Raw genomic sequence first — 19,356 nt, forward strand, 5'->3', positions numbered from 1 at the left:
TGCTAGGGAGGGTAGAGTCACATGTGGTAACCTCCTCGTTGTCACTATAATATGGTTCTCACTCTCGGTGGGGCACATGGCGAGTTGTGCGTGGATGCCCCGGAGAATAGCGTGGGCCTCCACACCCGCTATGTCTCCACGGTAACGCGCTCAACAAGCCACATGATAAGATGCGCAGACTGACGGTCTCAGACGCAGAGGCAACTGAGATTTGTCCTCCGCCACCCGGATTGAGGCGAGTCACTACGCCACCACGAGGACTTAGAGCGCATTGGGAATTGGGCATTCCAAATTGGGGAGAAAAGTCTTATATTGGCACACTCAATGATGCAAGAAAAGCATCACAACAAAAAATTGCCACACTTGTTATTGTTTGGGAAAACAAACAAACAAATAAACAAACATAAAACATTCTATTGTTTACTGCCATGCAAAAAAAAAAAAAAAAAACAGTAGCATTCGAGTAATATTCGGGTCTCTTAGGATGTGGTTTGTCTCAACAATGCTCAGATTCAGGTATATCTGGTGCATTACCATGTGTGCATGTTCAACACATTTGGCTGGACAACCAAAAAACTAAGATAAAGGAAATAAAGCCATTTTCTTAGTTTTATGGTGTGCATTGTTATTGTGTTTTGAGGTGAGTTTATCAGTGCAAGTTAGCAGAATCTAATAATGCAGCCCTATGTGACTTGAATTTTTTTTTTGTTTTTATGATACTTCATTTCCATTCATAACCAGATATTATGTTACAGGATAACCATAAAACTAACCTTTAGATCTTCATATTTCAAATATAAATAATAATTTCAACTTGGTTTTCTCTTAGAGCCAAGAGTCAGTTTGGAACATGAGAGATAAGTTAGAGAAATTCTTTGAATTGTTGCAGTTTACAATTGTTAAGTGTAAAAAGCCATTTTCAATTGTTTACTGTAAAATATCTATTCTTTTTTTCATTGAGGACACTTGTGAAAATATTTTTTAACTTAAATCTTTAGCAAATTGTCAGATATTTGGAAATCTCAGAAATGATCGGATAAAGCAACCATAGCAAAGAAGCCACAGATCTACAACAATACACTGCAGCAAACAGAACTTGAGCTTGTGAAGATGACTTTTACAGTATTAAACATCAAATTTTAAATGCACATACATAAGAAAACAAAGCAAAAGAATATCTTCCAGAAACAAATAGGTCTACTGCACACAATACAAAACAAAGACATTAGAGGAAATTATTTCACAAAGTTTTAACAAGGTTCAGTGTATAGAAGCTGAAAAGCAAAACTGCAAGTATATTTGCAACAAGGACTCTTCTTTAACAACTTGGCTGTAAATGTGAGCTCACTTTATAATGAACATAGATTTGTGTATTTAAACCATGAGTTAGGTGAAAGTGTGAAACCCCTGAACAAAGGGACAGTATAGCGTCCACTTCAAGCATTTTATAATGTAAAAACATACAGTTCCATATTGTTCATTTATATACTTTTTTTTATATACACACTCCTGATATTTTAAGCACTAATGTTAGATTTTTAAAATAGAGAAATTTATAATTGTAGCATTTATGTACATGAAGGCTGTGCATACATTAGAGACTGAATAGGTTGGGGGTTACATTGATGAAGAGCCTTTTCTTTTCTGCATGCTCTTCCTTATTTGCCAGAAATTTTCTGGACTTTTCAATTCATGGCAATGATACACCTCAATCAACAGATGAAAGCTTTATAAAAGGTAAAACTGGTCTATGCTGAGCTGAGATGCAGAAAAGCAACCTGCCTTTTCATTAATGTATTTTGTTAACATTGGGGAACTTTCATACTTTTCTAATACTACATAAAAAAGTTATATTTTTTGCGTTGACCAAGTATAAATCATAAGTAGACAACAGACACTTTTTCCTTTTCAAAAATACTTGTCTTAGAGAAAAAGGCAAAGTTGGCCAAACATGGGAGGAAAATAGACCCATAGCACTTAACAGTCACTCAGAGGGGTGTGAAAAGTATGAAAAATATTAACTGAATATCGGTTAAAGTGCCAAGTAAATGTAGGAACTGATATTATGCAGTAAGTTCATGGAAATTAGTAGAAATATAGAGATGAAAAATAAAATGCCACACAGATAAACGTGTAGAGCTTGTAATCACCAATACTTGTGATGATAAGACATGCAAAAAAAAAAAAAAAAGACATGACATGAGCATCTGTACAATGCAGCCACTTACAAGTGAAATGGAGGGGCCACAACAATGCAGAGGGGGAAACTATTAAACACATTGAAAAGTGCACAAATGTCACAGTAACAAAAAATAATGCTAGTTTCAGTAATATGTTTGGTCCTACATAATATGTGATGAAATACATTCTGGTTTCAGCAAAGCTGTTCTCTCAATGAGGCAGTCAAGTAAAGGAATATAACAGTAACTGATTACCTGACACATCCTTCCTGTCAATTAAATCACATTTTGAACATATGAAGCATGATCCTCATGACAATAATAGTCAAAGCACATGTTGGTCATGCTTCTGTGACAGAAAATTTACACAATGCAATCAGATCCCTTGTGGGAAGAATCCCTTACTAAAACGGAGAATTAAAAACTTTTTTCATGCACAAACTGCTTCTCTTTTGTCCTTTTTTGCTGGAAACAGACAAAGCAATCCATTCAAGATAATTAAAATGCAGCTGTATGGACTCAGAACCCACAGATGCTAGAAAAGCCATACTGTACTTTGAGTCATTATTTTATATATATATATATATATATATATATATATATATATATATATATATATATTTCGTGTTATAGTATGTTTGATTATGCTCTGCATAGGTATTATTCCAAATCTGATTAACCCTTTATATGATAACAAACTTTCTCAAAATATCTTTTTATATATTTAACATTTTGTTAGTTAATTTATCAAGATCGTATTAATGTTCTTTTCAAATGGTTTTGTAAACAAAATTCTCACACTTACAAAAGTGGTACGAGTATAAAAATTCAGAGGAAATATGAGAAAAGATGAATGACTAAATTAAAAAGAGTAGTAAACCTCCCCTTTTGGGCATATGACATCATGAAGCAACCAGAGGACAAATATGAGTGCAAAGACAACCCTTTTGTTATGAGTTAACAGCATATTTTACAGTACCAAATTCTTCCATAAACAGAAAACAAGCCTTCAGCTACAGAGTACATCGTCACACAACAGAATTTACAAAAACTGCATCTTCTCAATGTAAGGCAGAATCTGGTTATCACAGTGACTAGTTTTGATACATATATGCAAATGTTCATTATGATCTTGTAGTGTGGCTTCACGTTTCTTTACAAGTAAACAAAGAAATCTGACCTAAAGTTTACAGCATTACATTGATTGTACCATGTACACTGCATTTATAGATAACATGGCTGTACATAAAGAGCAATATCATCACATTACATCCACACTGTACATTGAATGTCTTGGTCTATTGATTCAAAATGCACCATTTCATGAAAAGTTTAGCTAGTGCATACAGAACTGGTAGGTAGTTATTTACAGATCAGCTAACTTTTTAATTTAGTGTTTTTTACATTGTAACCGTGTGCATATTCTGCACATTTAAAGGTCTGGATGTTTTAAGCTCAAGACAGGATTTCTGGCATAATGTTGATTCATTTCTACTTGTCTCTCCTTTTCTTAAAAAAAAAAAAAAGCCAAAATCAAGTTTACAGTGAGACACTTACAATAGAAGTGAATGGGACCAATTTTTGGAGGTTTTAAAGAGAAATGTGAAGCTTATAATTTTATAAAATCACTTACATAAATTCTTCAGTTAAAACAGATCTGTAATGGTTGTTTAAACAGACAGTTCTGTCTTTTTAGGGTTTTAGTGTTTACGGCATTACTTTATGGGAACGAAGTAAAACTGGATGAAACTTCACACAGAAATGTAGTTAGTAAGCAATTTTTTTCACACTAAATTCATGTTAAGATGCATTTTGTTTACTTTTTTGAGTCAATATGTTTGAAATAGTGAGTATTTTGATGTTTACGCATTGGCCCCATTCACTTCCATTGTAAGTGCCTCACTGTAACCCAGATGTTTGCTTTTTTAAAAGAAATGGAAGGACGAGTCAAAATAACTTTTTATGGTACTCAACATTGTCCCACAAATGCTGCCAATTGAGCTGAACTTGTATTGAACTCAGAATATTCCTTTATGCACAAAGGATATTAGAATTTCCAATTGATGCAGATTCATTTGACCACAATCCTTACACAGTTCTTTGTCATTTTTAGCCACATTATCCTTGTTTAAGCTGCACAACTGCATCTCAGCAAAGTGTGACACAACTAGATATTTAAAAACATTACAATCATAAATTCGGACCGCACTGAACAACCGTAGCTGTCTTTGAGTACATTAGTGTTCATGTGGAAAGTGAAAATGTGTTGCATGTAATGCATGAGAACTACAATACTGCCCTTAAAATGGGGAGGATTAACACTCCTTTTTCACCATTATTGGTCTTACGAACAAGAAACATTTGTTTAAGAAAATAAATGAAAAACAGCTCATGGCAAACAATGTTTTTGGTGGCATATGCATGTATAAAAGTGCATAAATAAATATTAATCTTTAAAAGTGGCATGTAACACAGGCATGTATGACCTAGTGATAGGCGAGCTGGCTGGCATCAGAAGGATATGATTGGTGCTGCAGAGGAGGAGGAGGAGGAGGAGAGGCTTCTACAGGAAATGAAATGAATGGAGCTTACATAGTGTTATCGCAATCACTTATATAGAGCTAAAAGAACCACAATTGTTGAGGTGTGAGTATTATAGAAATGCTGGGCTGCTTTCTCAAAAGGTGGATTCATTAGATGTGGCAGCATACAGTGGCAACATTCTCAGCAATGTCAGTGACCACCCGTATTCCCGGAGGGAAGGTTTTGAGAAACAGGGTCAGGTGTTCCCCAGACATGCTGTAGAGATGACAGCTTCTCTCCCACTTAACCACACCAATCTCAAAGAAGGACAAATGAACAGTATATACCTAAAGATTACAGCCTGTCCATCCGGAAAGCATCTTCAGTCGCAGGGTCAGTAAGAACCATGTCAGGATCGTTGAGCATGTGCAGGCCATCCAGAGTTAGTGGATCGATTTTCAACTCATCCAGGGGGAACTGGGAATCTGCGTCAAAACTCACGTCACCTGTCAGACAGTCAGAGAACTCTTTGGAAAGGCTGGGGTGAAACTCTCCTGTAACTACAAGATGGGTAATATAATATGCTAAACTAACATCAAAGGGACAGTTCGGCTCATAAAATGACATACCCCTTGTAGAATTCACAAATAAAAAATAAAATAAGAGGAATCATAAAAAGTGCACTGTTTATTTTTAATACTGCCCAGATGAAGCTATTTGGCATTACAACGATTTACATATGCTCGAGGAGACACGCAACATTAAGAACGAAGGGTGTTTAAACTTTAAAAACAGGATAATTTGGGTAATTGCATTTATTATTTTGTTTTGTGGAATATACTTAAATATCTGTCATGCAGCTTCTTCATGACAGTACTAAAAAAACCAACCTTTAATTTGTAAAAATGATAAATTTTTACATATTCTGCAAGGGGTATGTAAACTTTTGAGCACAACTGGATATGAAATCATCATGGAGTCTAGCATGTATGGCAAAAGTACAGGCAATATTATGCAATATCTAAATTGCTCAGGTGCAATACCTGTGAGAATGATGTTGGGGATGTTACCATGGCTGCTGTAGCCTAGCTGCTGCGCATCCTGCAGGTTGCCGTGGCTCCCGGTCAGGTTGAGCATTGCAGCTTGAGAGTAGTTCAGAGTGGAACCCTCACTGTACAGACTGATGGGATTCTCAAGCATGTTGAACTGCTCCAGCTAAAGAATCACATCAATTGAATTACTATCAGAATTGTGTGTTGAAAGAATCTCAAATTATTTCTCAACTTGCATGTAACAATACAACTGTATGAGGACTGTTCTTTTGCCACTCTGAACTTAGAACCGTTTATATTCTTCATTAACCTGAAGTGAGCAGTTCAAAAAACTCCATATGCTTTAGTCAAGTTTCCCCCAAATTATTTATGAATGGAAATATAAACTCCAACATAAGACAGCATTATTTCTGAACTATTTACGAAACAGAAACATTTGAATTATTTATTATTTATTGACAGGCTTTTTGCCTTTGATAAATGCAGAGTTCCCACACCATTTGGCCAATAAATTTCCCTGATTTTGTCATTCGCTCATGATTACAGAATAAAGATTTTTCAAATTCATGTTATAAATATTGCACTCAAAAAGAGTAAATTCAAGCCTATTAAATATTTTAGAGCATAATACTTCCAGGTTTTCTGTGACTGCACTGTAAACCCTATTGTTGTCATTACCATGAAAAAGTTGTCTTAAATAAACATTACTTGAAATGTCAAGTTTTGGGCTCAGAACTCAAACATCTATGTTCCTTGAACTTATTTTACTTAAACTTTTAAGTGTTAATAACTCAAAGTATTAAGTACAAAATTGAGGCTACGGGGAACACCCATAATGCATTGTGCATAAATTATTTAATCATGCAGGGGTGTAAAGTATTTGAGTAAAAATACTTGTACTTAAGTATTATTTTTTGGAATTTGTGCAATTTAAATGGAAAAATTTAGCTTTTCCTTAATTACATTTCCAAATGTACATTTTTTTAACTTTTTACTCCTTAAAATTCTATTTACACTTGAAAAGTACGCATTGCATTTTTGCAGATCATTTTCTTTAATCTTTCATCTTCTTGCATCGTAGAATGCCACTTTGGTGAATTAAATACCAATTTCCTTCCAAAACAGCAAAATCTCTACATAATTCCAAACTTTTGTCCATCAGTATACGTATACGTATATATATATATATATATATATATATATATATATATATATATATATATATATATATATAAACAAAAGGCTTTTGTAATTAAATGTGCACATCTACACTTGCCTTCAAATTTAAATCATATCTATACTTTCTACTCCCTTTTTGACAACTATTAATTATAATAACTATAAAAATGTAATATTTATTATGAATTTTATTGAATTCATCCATTTGCTCAACAGCAAGGTTTGGTAGCAAACTTCAGAAAACAATTCACAAAACCAACAACATTACTAACCTTCTTTAAAGCTTCATTTAATTTTTTTTTTTTATCTTTCTCTATTTCTATTTTCGCAATTCATGGGTGCCTTCTACCATGCAACGAACATTGTGTGACTGTGTCAACTTTTGGCAAACTAAAATGATGTGGTTCATTACAGGTCTCAGGGCAGTTCCATTTCCATAGTGTCATAAAAAGAAAATGTGAGATGAAAAACACAATTTATGTGTGCTTCTGTGACACTTTTGGTTCACCTGTCGACTGGCATGCTCCTCAGGACTTGTACCCTGATCCTTTGTAGAGCAAGTGCAATGCTCTATCAGTTGAGCTACAGCGCAATTTGATTACATTTGAACAAGTTAGCAAATGTTCAAATGAGTGAAACACTATAGTAAAAGTGTTTATATGTCATAAGATAGCATTGTGAGAGGAACAGAGTGAAAAGTGAGTGTTTATGAACTGCCGTTCATAATAATAATAATCTGCCGTTTTACTCATGATTTGAGTGAAAGGGGATAAAAGTAATTGTTGTTTTAGTGCCTCTAGTGTTCATTCCACCAGGAAATTGCTGTGTTTTGTACAAAAGGCCACATAAAAATCGTTTAGCAAAAATTTAGTTATTGTAACATGATTCTTTGACCAGGTTGAGAATGCCACTGGGGGAACATATGACAGTTGTGGAGACAGTAAAAAGGTGACAACAAACCAATCAAATTTAACAAAATCTTCTCTCACACAATCTTCTCTCTTGATTTCATTCTAGCTAGGAAAAAGTTACTTTTTTTTAATACTCAAGTACAATTTAATGTGAATACTTTTTTACTTTTACTCAAGTATGTTTTAGGCTAGATATTAGGACTTTTAATTGAGTGAAATTTTCACTCAGTATCCATACTTTTTATATACTCAATATACTTGTACTTTACTAGAGTACTTTACACCCCTGTAATTATGTTTGCTTGGTCAAAAGGAACATTTAGGGGCATTTAAATAGTTGCTATTAAGAATTCATAGATTGTTTTATTTCTTTTACAGTATTATGTTGTTTTGTTGCAAATATTGGTTCTGTGTAGTACCACCATTATGGTGAACTGTGGTCCTTGTGCATGTCCAAATGAAGTACACGTGTCTATGCATTTCTGTGGAGAAATATGTTTATTTAATGACTGACCTAGAATCAGTTATAATCTTCTTTATTTAAGCTGTTATTGTATAACCTAAATTTCAATTGAAATTATGAATCTACACCCAAACAAATTAAGCATATTTCTAAGAATTACACATTTTAATTTTATAACACAGTCCCATCAAAATGAAATGTGAAATGTTTAACAATATTAAAGTTATAAAACTTAAATATATATATTTTTTATTGTATTTTATTAAAGATTACTCAATTAAATTTGACGGAATTTTGTTCTATACCTAAAATGCATCTTAAATGAATTTTTTCATTTATTTTTCATTAGGTGTGTCCACATTAGCATACGTCTCTCTTGTGTCTCGTTTCATTTCCCACCATGCCAGAGCTCCATATTTTAAAGGCCAGCCATTTAACTGTGCAATTTATTACAATTGAAGGCTTAAACTGGGTCAGAGCAAAGTCTTTAGGAATCCCATTTCTCTAAAAAGTTGCAGCGGCCCTCTAGTGGACGGTACATGTAAGGGGCAAGGAGAAATTCTTCCTGGACCTGTTCTGTCCTTTCATCTCAAGATGAAACAAAACAGAGTGGCTGGGGGTCTTCCTAGAACTACACTAAAACATTACAGTTATTTATACACGTGATCAGTGGACATGCAAATGCCTTAATGGGCTTGAACAGTTAAGGTACTTGAGGTTATATATACAGGGCACAATGGCCTTACCTGCTGAGACAAAGCACTGGTCTGCCGAGGAGAGAGCTGCTGGTCATAAAAGGCATCAGCAAAGACACTTCCGAGAATGGAGGAGTGCTAAAACAACATCAAAAATAACCATTCATGAGAAAGATGATAATCAGTAGAAAGGTCACTACTATCACAAAGGCCTAACATACTAATAAGCCCATGAGAGGATGTTAATTCCCATATAGAATGTCACATTACACAAAATGGAGTTTTGTGTCACAATTCATGATAAGAAACTAATTGTGTATAACCATGGTTAACATGAAGACAAAAAGGTAATTTCTGAATGAAAAAGATGCTGCAGCCTGCACGCATACTGCATAGAAATTAAACATCTTGTACTGTATATAAGATAGCATATAAGAACAGGTGAGCAAATATACCTATACCAAAAACCTCAAATTGCACATGTCTACAGTCCTGTTTTCTAGCACTGGCTCAAACTGTGACTATTATTGCTGATCTTCTGTAATTGCATTTAGAGAACAACAGGAAGGAGTTAATTAACGGTAGGGAACACCGCAAAATTCTAATATTGAGAAGAGAGCAACTTAATATCTCTTCCTGAACATAACACTACAAATAGTAAAGGAAAATATCTGGCTTCCAACTAAACCTTACAAAGCAAAAATCTGTGAATGTTTTTTTTTTAAGAAAACGTGCCACACGGAGACTGTTGATTTTATCACAATAGTGAGTGGGATTTGGTCCAGTGTTCAGAGTTTAAAAGACTTTAAGATACATCATGTGTGATGATATCAACTAGCAAGTATAATACAAAGAATGACACAATTGTCTATTATCTGACTATTATTACTCAGCCTATCTGTAATTCAAAACTTTACATTTTCTTACAAACATTCTTAACATTTCAAAGGATCACAACTGTTCCAAGCTTTAAATTGACAACCAAAAGAAATGGCATAATATGCACATGATTCAGTAAGAGGACGTGTAACAGAAATCGTACTTTTACCGAGTATGGCATACATTACAATATAACGCTACTCAAAATGATACACAGAAAGGCTAAGGTGGTGCTCAGACACACAGTGAAGCAGCTGGGATTAGAGAGACTGGGAGACACGACTGGACTAGGACACACAGAGCGGCTAATAGGACAGGCTCCAGATCGGCTCCAAACAAAACAAACTACAGGGAGGAAGCAGCAGCTGCTGGATTCGCCCTTACTTGAGGCGAGCCCCCTGGAGAGAAGCCTTGATTGGAGACTGGAGAAGTCGGAGACTGATTGGCTGAAGACCCCACCCTACAGCGGTACTGCTGGAGGGAAGCAGCCTACATGGGACAACACCAAGTTAGACCAACAGAGCCCCTGTAGGGGACCTCTGAAAGGCAACTTTTATGCATCGTTGGAGAGCCAGGGTATAAGGCCTTTTTCTCTCAAATAACAGTTACAAAATGTAGTCTTTGCAATTCAAATTTTGTAGACAGCATTCTTTAATCAGGACATCAACTTATCAGACTGCTACATCTTTATCAAGGAAATATTTTTCCCTGCTTTACTTGAAAGAAGCGATATCCAGGTCTCATCATTAGGGTATTGTCTAGACTGAGAAAAATGTTAAAGAGAGCAAGTCGAGAACTTAAAAAGAGACAAAGTCTTCTTTCTTAGGCACCATAAACACTGCTGTTAAGAATTATTTTATCTTTTTAAAAATGAATTTATCAGTGCTCAATCTATTTGAGAGACCTACATGACCGAGTTCTAGAAAGCCACTGCAGATCTAAGGATCTGAAGGTTGAGATGTGAACTTACCGTGTTAATATCAATGCCCATGGAGGTCTGTGTCTGACTGCTAGAGACAGGCGGTAGCTGAGAGTTCTGCTGTAGCTGAAGAAGGCCACAGACACCCTGCATTTGTGTGGACGGCTGACTGAAGAAAGCATACTGAGCCAACTGTTGCTCCAGCATCATGGCATCTATTGTCTCCGCCTATTTAACATGGATCCAGATATAGAAATTCTTTCAGTATCCAAGTGAGTTTAATATCCTAAACTTCCAAGACAGGGTTCTCACACTTTTTGACCATTAAATGTCCATGCATTTTTTTAAATATAATTTTATATAGATTGTAAGGGCATTTGTACGGCAGAAACCAATATTTGGTATTAATAATTTTAAACGACTATATTTACTAGTGTACTGCAACAAGACCCTTAAATGGACAGACTGATGTTTTCAACTTGCGGGCAAGTTTTACTATGCACATGCACTCACAGAGAGCAATTTCTAGCCAATGACAACATTTACATACACTTAAGAAAATGGCGAGAAACAGGTCAATATTTAAAGTCCTTTATAACTATAAATCTCCACTTTCACTTCTACATTTTTCTTCTTTTGTTTTTGGCGATTTGCAAGCTTCAACCGGTCAGGGAGGAGAATTTATAGTAAAAAGTACTTAAAATTAACCTGTTTCTCACCTACACCTATTTTATTGCTGGGGTCGTATGGATTACTTTTATGCTGGCTTTTTTTGCTTTTTGGACCTTCAAAGTTAAGGCCACCATTCAATTACATTACAATTGCAATCACCTATAGAGCTGAAATATTCTTTTAAAAATCGTAATTTGGGTTCAGCAGAAGAAAGTCTCTTCTGAGATTGAATGAAGGTAAGTAAATGATAAGAGAAGTTTAATTTTTGGGTAAACAATCCCTTAAATGATTAAGAGAAAGCATTTTAACACACCTGGGTTTCACCTGGAGAATGCGGCTTTTGAGGCCATGCAAACACATGAGGAATTTTTACAGGTTTTTGAGAAGTGCACAAGTGTGTGAACAGACTGGATAACAAACGTCATAGGATAAAGACCAACCACAAGTCAACACAGTGGAAAGAATTTAACATTTCTAGGAGTACAATTGGAAAAGCACATACACTGTAAACTATTCCCATTTATACCAATGTAAAATATCAACTGTCCCTCACATTTGATTATACAGTATGCACTCATACATTGGGGAATCCCGAGTTTTACGTAAGAGGGAAACCCCACTGTTGCAACGCAATTCCGCTGAAGGTCACGATAGAAAGTTAACGAAACAAATACAGCAACAACTCTGCAATATCTGGGGGAAAAAACAAATTCTTCCTCGGATAACATGTTTGTAATTTACACAAGCAGCGAGGGTTAATTATGTTGCTGTGGAGAAAGACGCTAATCGACCAAGCCACATGTACTGTATACAGCAGTATAGAGTACACCGCTTATACAGTGCATGCAAACGGGAACATCACTTTCTCTAAATACACCACTTTCCATGTAAACATAGTCAATTAAATATTAGCACAACTAGAAAACATTTATTTACTTTAGAACTTTAGAAGACTTCCAAGATTTTACTAATTTCCAAAAATGTTCAAGGACTGTCAATCACAATTTATAAATTCCCAGAAATCTCCAGATATTCCATGACCATGGGAACCCTGCTATATCAATAAGGGTAATTGCAGACCTACTCTACAGTGCAGGCAGAATTCAAGTTGGTCTGAATTGAATGAGCAAATTACAGCCTGGCATCCCTCTGCCTTTCATTTCTCACAGTGACACCTGCAAGGTGACAATAAATGTTCCTTCACATTCCCTCCTGAAACAGGCAACTGAAAAGAAAGAACTCAATGTGTCTTCAGTAATAACACATCCCAAATTAGTCCACACAGACTGAAATTATTCTGAGAGGAGTGTTACCTGTGCAAGAGAGAGAGGAGGAGAGAGGGTGGGCGACAGCTGCTGAAGACTCTGATGCTGCTGGGAGTCAGTGTTGAGAATCAAAGAAACCACATTCTCATGCCGGCGTTGAACACTGCCAGTCACCGTAGGTTGTGCTGACATCACACCTGATGAGACAAGAAGGCATTTAGACCATTTAGTAAAACACAAAGTTTTAGGATAATGTTTTTTTTTTTTTTTTAAACATATTTAAAATTCTGCACTCTTTCTAGTTCACCAGTAAAAATAAGCAAATGTGTGACATTTATCATGCTAACACCTTTGTAGAAAAGGTTAGATGTCCTTGCTTTCATTGAAGCACACCAGGTGTTCTTGGAGTTCCTATGACAGCTCGAGTACTTGTTGTTATTAAAGAAAAAGGGGAACACATCAAATACTACTCAAATTCAAATTGTTGTGCTTATATATTTGCAATAAAAATGCATTAATCAGATTTTAAATGGAATAGAATTTTAATACAATTTTAAATAGAAGGTACATTTTTCACTAGTGGTCACAGACTTTTGGACCTCACTGAATGCATGTGCTCATCTTGCCAACAAATGTCCAAAAATCCAAAAATGGAATCAGATGATTACAACAGCATTTAATAGCACTTAAAAGAACACAGGACATCTTTACATACACATGGTGTGTATATCATAATGTCTATGGGTGTAAGAATCACCTTGGCTGGCAGAAGTGAGGCCCATGTGAGTGTTGGCCAGATTGCCAGTGCTGTTGGAACAACTGAAAGAGGAGGAGGAGTCATCAGGGTCCAGAGGTGTGGGAAGAGGAGGTGGGATCTGGATGTTGGTGAGGTCTGGCAGAGAGCCGCCTGTGTTGTGTGCCGCTGGGATTAAAGATGCAGTCATTTCCTGATCTGGAGATGGAAATATGCTGGGAAAGATACATGAGGGATGTTAGAAGTAACCGGGTAATTGGATATGGCTCAACAGAAAAAGCCCTTTGTAAGCACTGCAGATCATTCTTACTGTATGCCACCTGCTTAGTTACATCCATATTCAGAAAAGCCTTAATTTCACTGCTTTCAGAGTATTTTCACCAACATGAGAAGTAGGGCTATCATGATTCTGAAACTCAACTGATGATGAACTGTCAAATAAATAATTGCAATTATGATGATTAATTGTCATATAAATGGTCATACTTCTAAAGATGCATGTGTACTTCAAACAATATTTAAGTTGGAATATAATAATAAACAAAAATAGGGAAATATAATTTTCTTTTAAGGCTAACAAAACTTATGAATAACATGAAAAATGATATTTTAAATCTCAAAATACTTAAAATATGTCTCTTTTAGATCAACTTCAGTCTTGGGCCATTTGAAATTTATCCAGTTGCTTTTCGAACCCAGCACATCTGAATAGCTATTATATTATATTATATTATATAGTAACATTTTTCTTTTCTAAATTGTTTACTATCACGTGTTATTTCAAGGCTCTCTGATTAAACCCGAGCACTTTTTTTTTGCCTGAAAGAAGACCTTTGAAATTCTTTCTTCATTCTATCATCTCCACAGAAATACTGTACAATAAGTGGGCATGTCTCCTCTGTGTCACTGCGTGTTATGAACATGTAATGATCAAGAACATTTCCCAATACACGGTCGTTAATTTAAAATCAATAGAAGTGCTTTGCGTTAATATTAATATTTTCATGGGAGTTTGGCACAGAAGGAAATGGTTGCAGGCTGAGCTCCAAGAACATGCGGTAGCTCCAAACCTCCAGCAAAGGTATACAGAGCCCCTAACCCTCAATAGTACTTTTTGTGATCTGATAAAATAACACTGTTATAAAGGATTGGCAATGTCTAAATGGTTATTTGATTGACTGAGAGATGGATAAGAGTTTGCTTTGATGACCATTTGACTTTGCAACCACCAATTGATAGGTGCTGCAAAGCCAGTCCATTCACCTGCTTTATGATGAGTTGGCTTTAACAAGAAAATACCTGAAAAACATAAAAAGCAAACGTACTTGATTCCAGGTATTTTGTTTGACTTGGGCCTTGATGAAGTATTCTATGAAAAAAAATAATGAAAAAAGTCAACAAAAGAACGCATGAAAACAAGAGCAGGGCAATATACGTTTTAAAATGTACCTTTTTATGATCCCATATCTGTTTTTCACCTTCTTTGTCCATGTCACTTCCTGGTTCCCCTGTTCCTGGCACAGTGAGAAGAAAAACTAGTACATAGAGAGGGATGAAAGCACACATTGGAACCAGTGTGGGGAATCCTCTACAGGTTATAGTTTCATTGAATCTTTCACGTGACCTTAGAAGACAGATTTATGGCATCTCAATTTAAATGACAATAAACCCAATCAATTATTTGATAGTATTGAAATTGAGAGTGAAAAAAAAAAAAACTTCAAAATGTTTTTTGAACCTTGTTTTAGCTGCAATTCTTGAGATCCTCCTGCATATGCATCTTGTGGGTTTGGGTTCAAAGTGCTCTGGTGCAGGGCAGAGTCTGAGTTGGTCCTACAGAACAAGCAAAGAAACCATAAAGAGCAAATCAAAAGACCCAGTTAACACCCCCACGTACACTTCACAAAAGCTTCTTACACAATTTTACTCATCTGGGTGGCAGATATAATGCTGGTATATGTATATAAAACACAATTTAATGATAGTAAATGATACATACACATCATTGCTGAAGTTAAATTAATTATATTAGTGGATTAAAAAATTATAAACTGAATATTTACACAAAAGCCATTCAAAAAATATTTGAAAACAGATAACGTGCATTATCCATTAAAAAAAGCTATCAGTATATTTTGGAAATGACACATTTCAACTTCTTTTAGTTGGCCAAGCGGACAAAGTCATTGGCCAATGATATGCTCAAAATTACCATTTAAAGATACTATCTCAGCAGCAAAATTTAAAATTGCAGTAACATCAAAGTGGTGTAATAGAGCCAACAGACATCTTACAAAATTGTAATATCTAACTTAAACTGTATTATATTAACAACAACAATAAGTAAACACAATACAGAGTATATTCTGCATGCTCTTTCATTTTAAGGAGCTATGAAATATAATTATTGACAATCAGTTTAAAGAGCTATCTGGCTTGCTAGTCCTGCACATATGTACGATCTTCTGCACATGCAAACAGATTGTGTGATATAAACTCTCACCTCCTCCAGCTGGTATCAGGTGGGGGTAACAGATACACAGAGGCATATGGACAGCTATCAATGTGAGACTCAACATTAAGGAAATCGTAAAGTCAGAATGAGCAAAGAGATAAAATCTAAACACTGACACTCACTGGTAAAAACAGGAAACAACTGTGTTTTTGTATGCTACACAGACAAAAAAATGTGCTATGAATTCTATCCTTACAAAATTTCTTAGTCTGTTGTTCATCTGAAACTTCTCCGCATTCATGATTAGACTCATAAAGGATATTTGACGGCCATGTTTGTCCACAGAAAGGGGTCTGCGGTTAGGGGACGTGATCCGATTTCGGTCCCGATAGACCCTGTCCACCAGCCCATGGTGACGAGTCATTCTACTTGAGTCCAACCCTGAATTCTGAAAAGCACTCTGGCAAATGTCAACAAAAAATTAAAAGCATTATATGAACTTTCAACATCTCTATTTCTATGCATATACCCTTATTAACTTTGTTTCACCAGTCAGAGCTCTCCTCACCTCAAAGGGAAGGTCAATGGTGGTGTTCCCAATCTGAGTGACATTTGGCAAAGAGCCACCATAGTACTGTCCTCGGTTCTGACCAAGCTGTAAATACTGTGTCTTCTGTAACTGTAACTGCAAGAAATAAAACAAACAACCCATAAAACTGAGAGACATCAAAATAAACACCCCACATTTCTAATGTAACCAACATTCAAGATTTCCATAAGCAATACTTAGTGATAACAGTTTCAGCTAAGGTGAGACAGAAAAGGAGTTCTCCACTGTAGTAGCTAAATATCTAGGTTAGTAACCAAAAGCTTGCTCACAGTTGAGCTCTTGAGCAAGGCCTAAACCCCTGATTGTTCCAGGGAGACTGACCCTGAAACTTAAGATGGTATGTTGTGTGCATGTGTTAAAGGCATCGAAACAATTCCACTGGCTTTGGTCATGTGGTTGGTGGTCATCCATTTAAAGCTGAAGTGTGTAATTTTCACACCAAAAGTGTCACCAAACAAAATTCACAGGTTTCAAACAGGTTCTAGAAAACTCCCCCCATCTTCCATTGGTCATACAAATAGATTGTCCCTCGCAAAACACACACCACTGGTTAAGACAATGTTGCCGAGTGTAGATAGCGTCACAGAGCCCAAGTGCTACACTTTTTAGTTATATCAACCTAAGAATGGCTTAGTTGACTCTGCATATTAAGCTGGGATACAGGAGATAATTTTAAGTAACACCAGAAAAATGACACACATCAGATTTAAAGGAATAGTTCACCCAAAAATAAAAATTCTCTCATCATTTACTCACCATTATGCCATCCCAGGTGTATGACTTTTTCTTTTAGAAGAATATCTCAGCTCTGTAGGTCCTTTCAATGCAAGTGAATGGTGATCAGACATTTCAAGCTCCAGAAATCACATAAAGGCAGCATAAGAGTAATCCATAAGTAATCCATAATCTCCAGCGGTTAAATCCATATCTTCAGAAGTGATATGATAGGTGTGGTGAGAAACAGATGTTTGGTCACCATTCACATGGACCTTCAGAGCTGAAATATGGATTACATTTATGCTGACTTTATATACTTTTTGGAGCATTTGTAGTTCTGGTCACCATTCACTTGCATTGTATGGACCTACAGAGCTGATATATTCTTCTAAAAATCTTTGTTAGGGTTCAGTAGAAGAAAAATTTATACACATCTGGTATGGCATGAGGGTGAGTAAATGATGAGATGATTTTCATTTTTGGGTGAACTATCCTTTAAGAATTCATGCATGAGAACGGATGATTTGGTTCAGACATTACAGTGCAGGTAATGTAAAACCTGTGCAAGCATGTTAAACTCCATAATCTTCCTAATAAAGATATATCAGATTATTTATTAACTTGCTTAAAACAAACTGCGAATGGAGAGTCATTAGTTGACTGCCATATATAACAAATTAATATTATTTAAATAACATACAGAAGAAATATTTTTGCAAAATCATTCGTTTCCATCATCTTCACTGTCGACACGCCCCTTCCAACATCCCATCTCGGCAACTCATGTATCATCCAGAATTCCTTGTATGACTTCGCTTGATCGTTCATGTGCTCTGAACTCGTACTGTATTTTACGATATTTCCGACTCCACTTGAAGGGCACGTAAAATAATAATGTTCTGAGCAAAAACATTGTTTAGTATTGCCGAAGAATTAATTGAACACAAGTTTGCACGTAAACACCAATACAAATATCCATGCTTAAACTTTCAGTAAAGAAATGCATCTAAAATGTGCTAAATTGTCCATTACAGACACGTTTATGTGGATATGGCCTACTATAATGGCGAGACGAGAGACTCTAATGTGGGCTGTCAAACACACATGCTCAACCCATCCACACTGCAGCTGTGAGCATGGCAACTTTTATAAGGCCTCCTCGTCGTGACCGTCTGTTTATCATTAAATATCTCAATGAACACAATAAGTAGGCTATCCTTTAATGAACGCCAGAGATAAACGCAGAATAGAGAGGGACGTTTGTTATTGTTTACGTCTTGACAGGCGGGTTCAGAGCGTGTCGTATCAACACAAATTGTACCCCGCACCTCGGTCTGCAAACGAATGCTGTCTATTAGAAAAAAAACAGACACTTACACGGGCCGCCCGCGTGATACTCAGGTCTTTCATCACCTCATCGAACGCTGCTGTCTCTTCCGCTTGCTTTTGGTTGTGCAACGCGATCTTTTCGCTGAATTTTCGCGGATTATTCGAGGTCGCCATGTTTCGCTCCTCTTGTGCTCCGCTCTGGTTCAATGTAGTGATGTCCGATTCGCGAACGGATTGTTCATTTGAACAGACTCTTTTAATGACTCGATCGAGCCGATTCGCAAATCTTTGGTTAATCGTCCAACTGCAAGGATCTGCTTTAAAGATGTTTTCTTTGGTTTGTTTGACTACTCAAAAGAGAAAACAAGACAATATTACATAATTAATTTGTGTTTCCTTCTAGCTATATTTCACATAGCCTACATAAGCAAAAATTTACTGGCTCTAAACCTCTTTTTTCTCTATTCAAAAATGATCTAGACAATTATATGGAAACTATCCAAAGCTCTGTTAATCTCATTGAAAACTGTATTTCTATATTCATCATTTTTGTCCCCTTAAAGTAAATGCATTGCATTGTTCCTTTTTTTTCCCTTACCCTGGCAAATTATTTGTATTTGTGTATCTTGGTCTTTTTTGTTTTGTTTTTTCCATGTTTGCATGTATTGCTTTTATGCTTTGTGATATTTAATAAAGTAAAAATAATAATAACTTTGTTTAGGAGTAAAACCGAGAAAGTGGAACGATGTAGTT

The 19,356-nt window shown here is 35.8% G+C and overlaps 1 protein-coding gene across 2 annotated transcripts; it reads right to left on the reverse strand.

Annotated features, from left to right (window-relative positions):
• Positions 1-2,822: 2,822 nt before the first annotated feature.
• On the reverse strand, positions 2,823-18,790 carry LOC127649334 (CREB-regulated transcription coactivator 1-like). 2 transcript variants are annotated; one of them, XM_052134387.1, is made up of 14 exons: positions 18,652-18,790; positions 16,516-16,632; positions 16,268-16,407; positions 15,996-16,055; positions 15,231-15,325; positions 14,942-15,027; positions 14,818-14,861; positions 13,496-13,707; positions 12,787-12,935; positions 10,853-11,029; positions 9,055-9,141; positions 5,747-5,918; positions 5,051-5,263; positions 2,823-4,743 (listed from the first exon to the last, which is right to left on the reverse strand). In XM_052134387.1, the coding sequence occupies exons 1-13, from the start codon at positions 18,775-18,777 to the stop codon at positions 5,058-5,060; spliced, it is 1,671 nt and encodes a 556-aa protein (XP_051990347.1). In that variant the 5' UTR covers positions 18,778-18,790; the 3' UTR covers positions 2,823-4,743; positions 5,051-5,057. The 2 variants fall into 2 exon arrangements, with proteins under 2 accessions (XP_051990347.1, XP_051990348.1); XM_052134388.1 differs by having other exon boundaries at positions 2,823-5,209.
• Between the last annotated feature and the right edge of the window lie 566 nt (positions 18,791-19,356).

This window comes from Xyrauchen texanus, chromosome 9 (assembly GCF_025860055.1).
Source record: "Xyrauchen texanus isolate HMW12.3.18 chromosome 9, RBS_HiC_50CHRs, whole genome shotgun sequence".
Classification (NCBI taxonomy): domain Eukaryota; kingdom Metazoa; phylum Chordata; class Actinopteri; order Cypriniformes; family Catostomidae; genus Xyrauchen; species Xyrauchen texanus.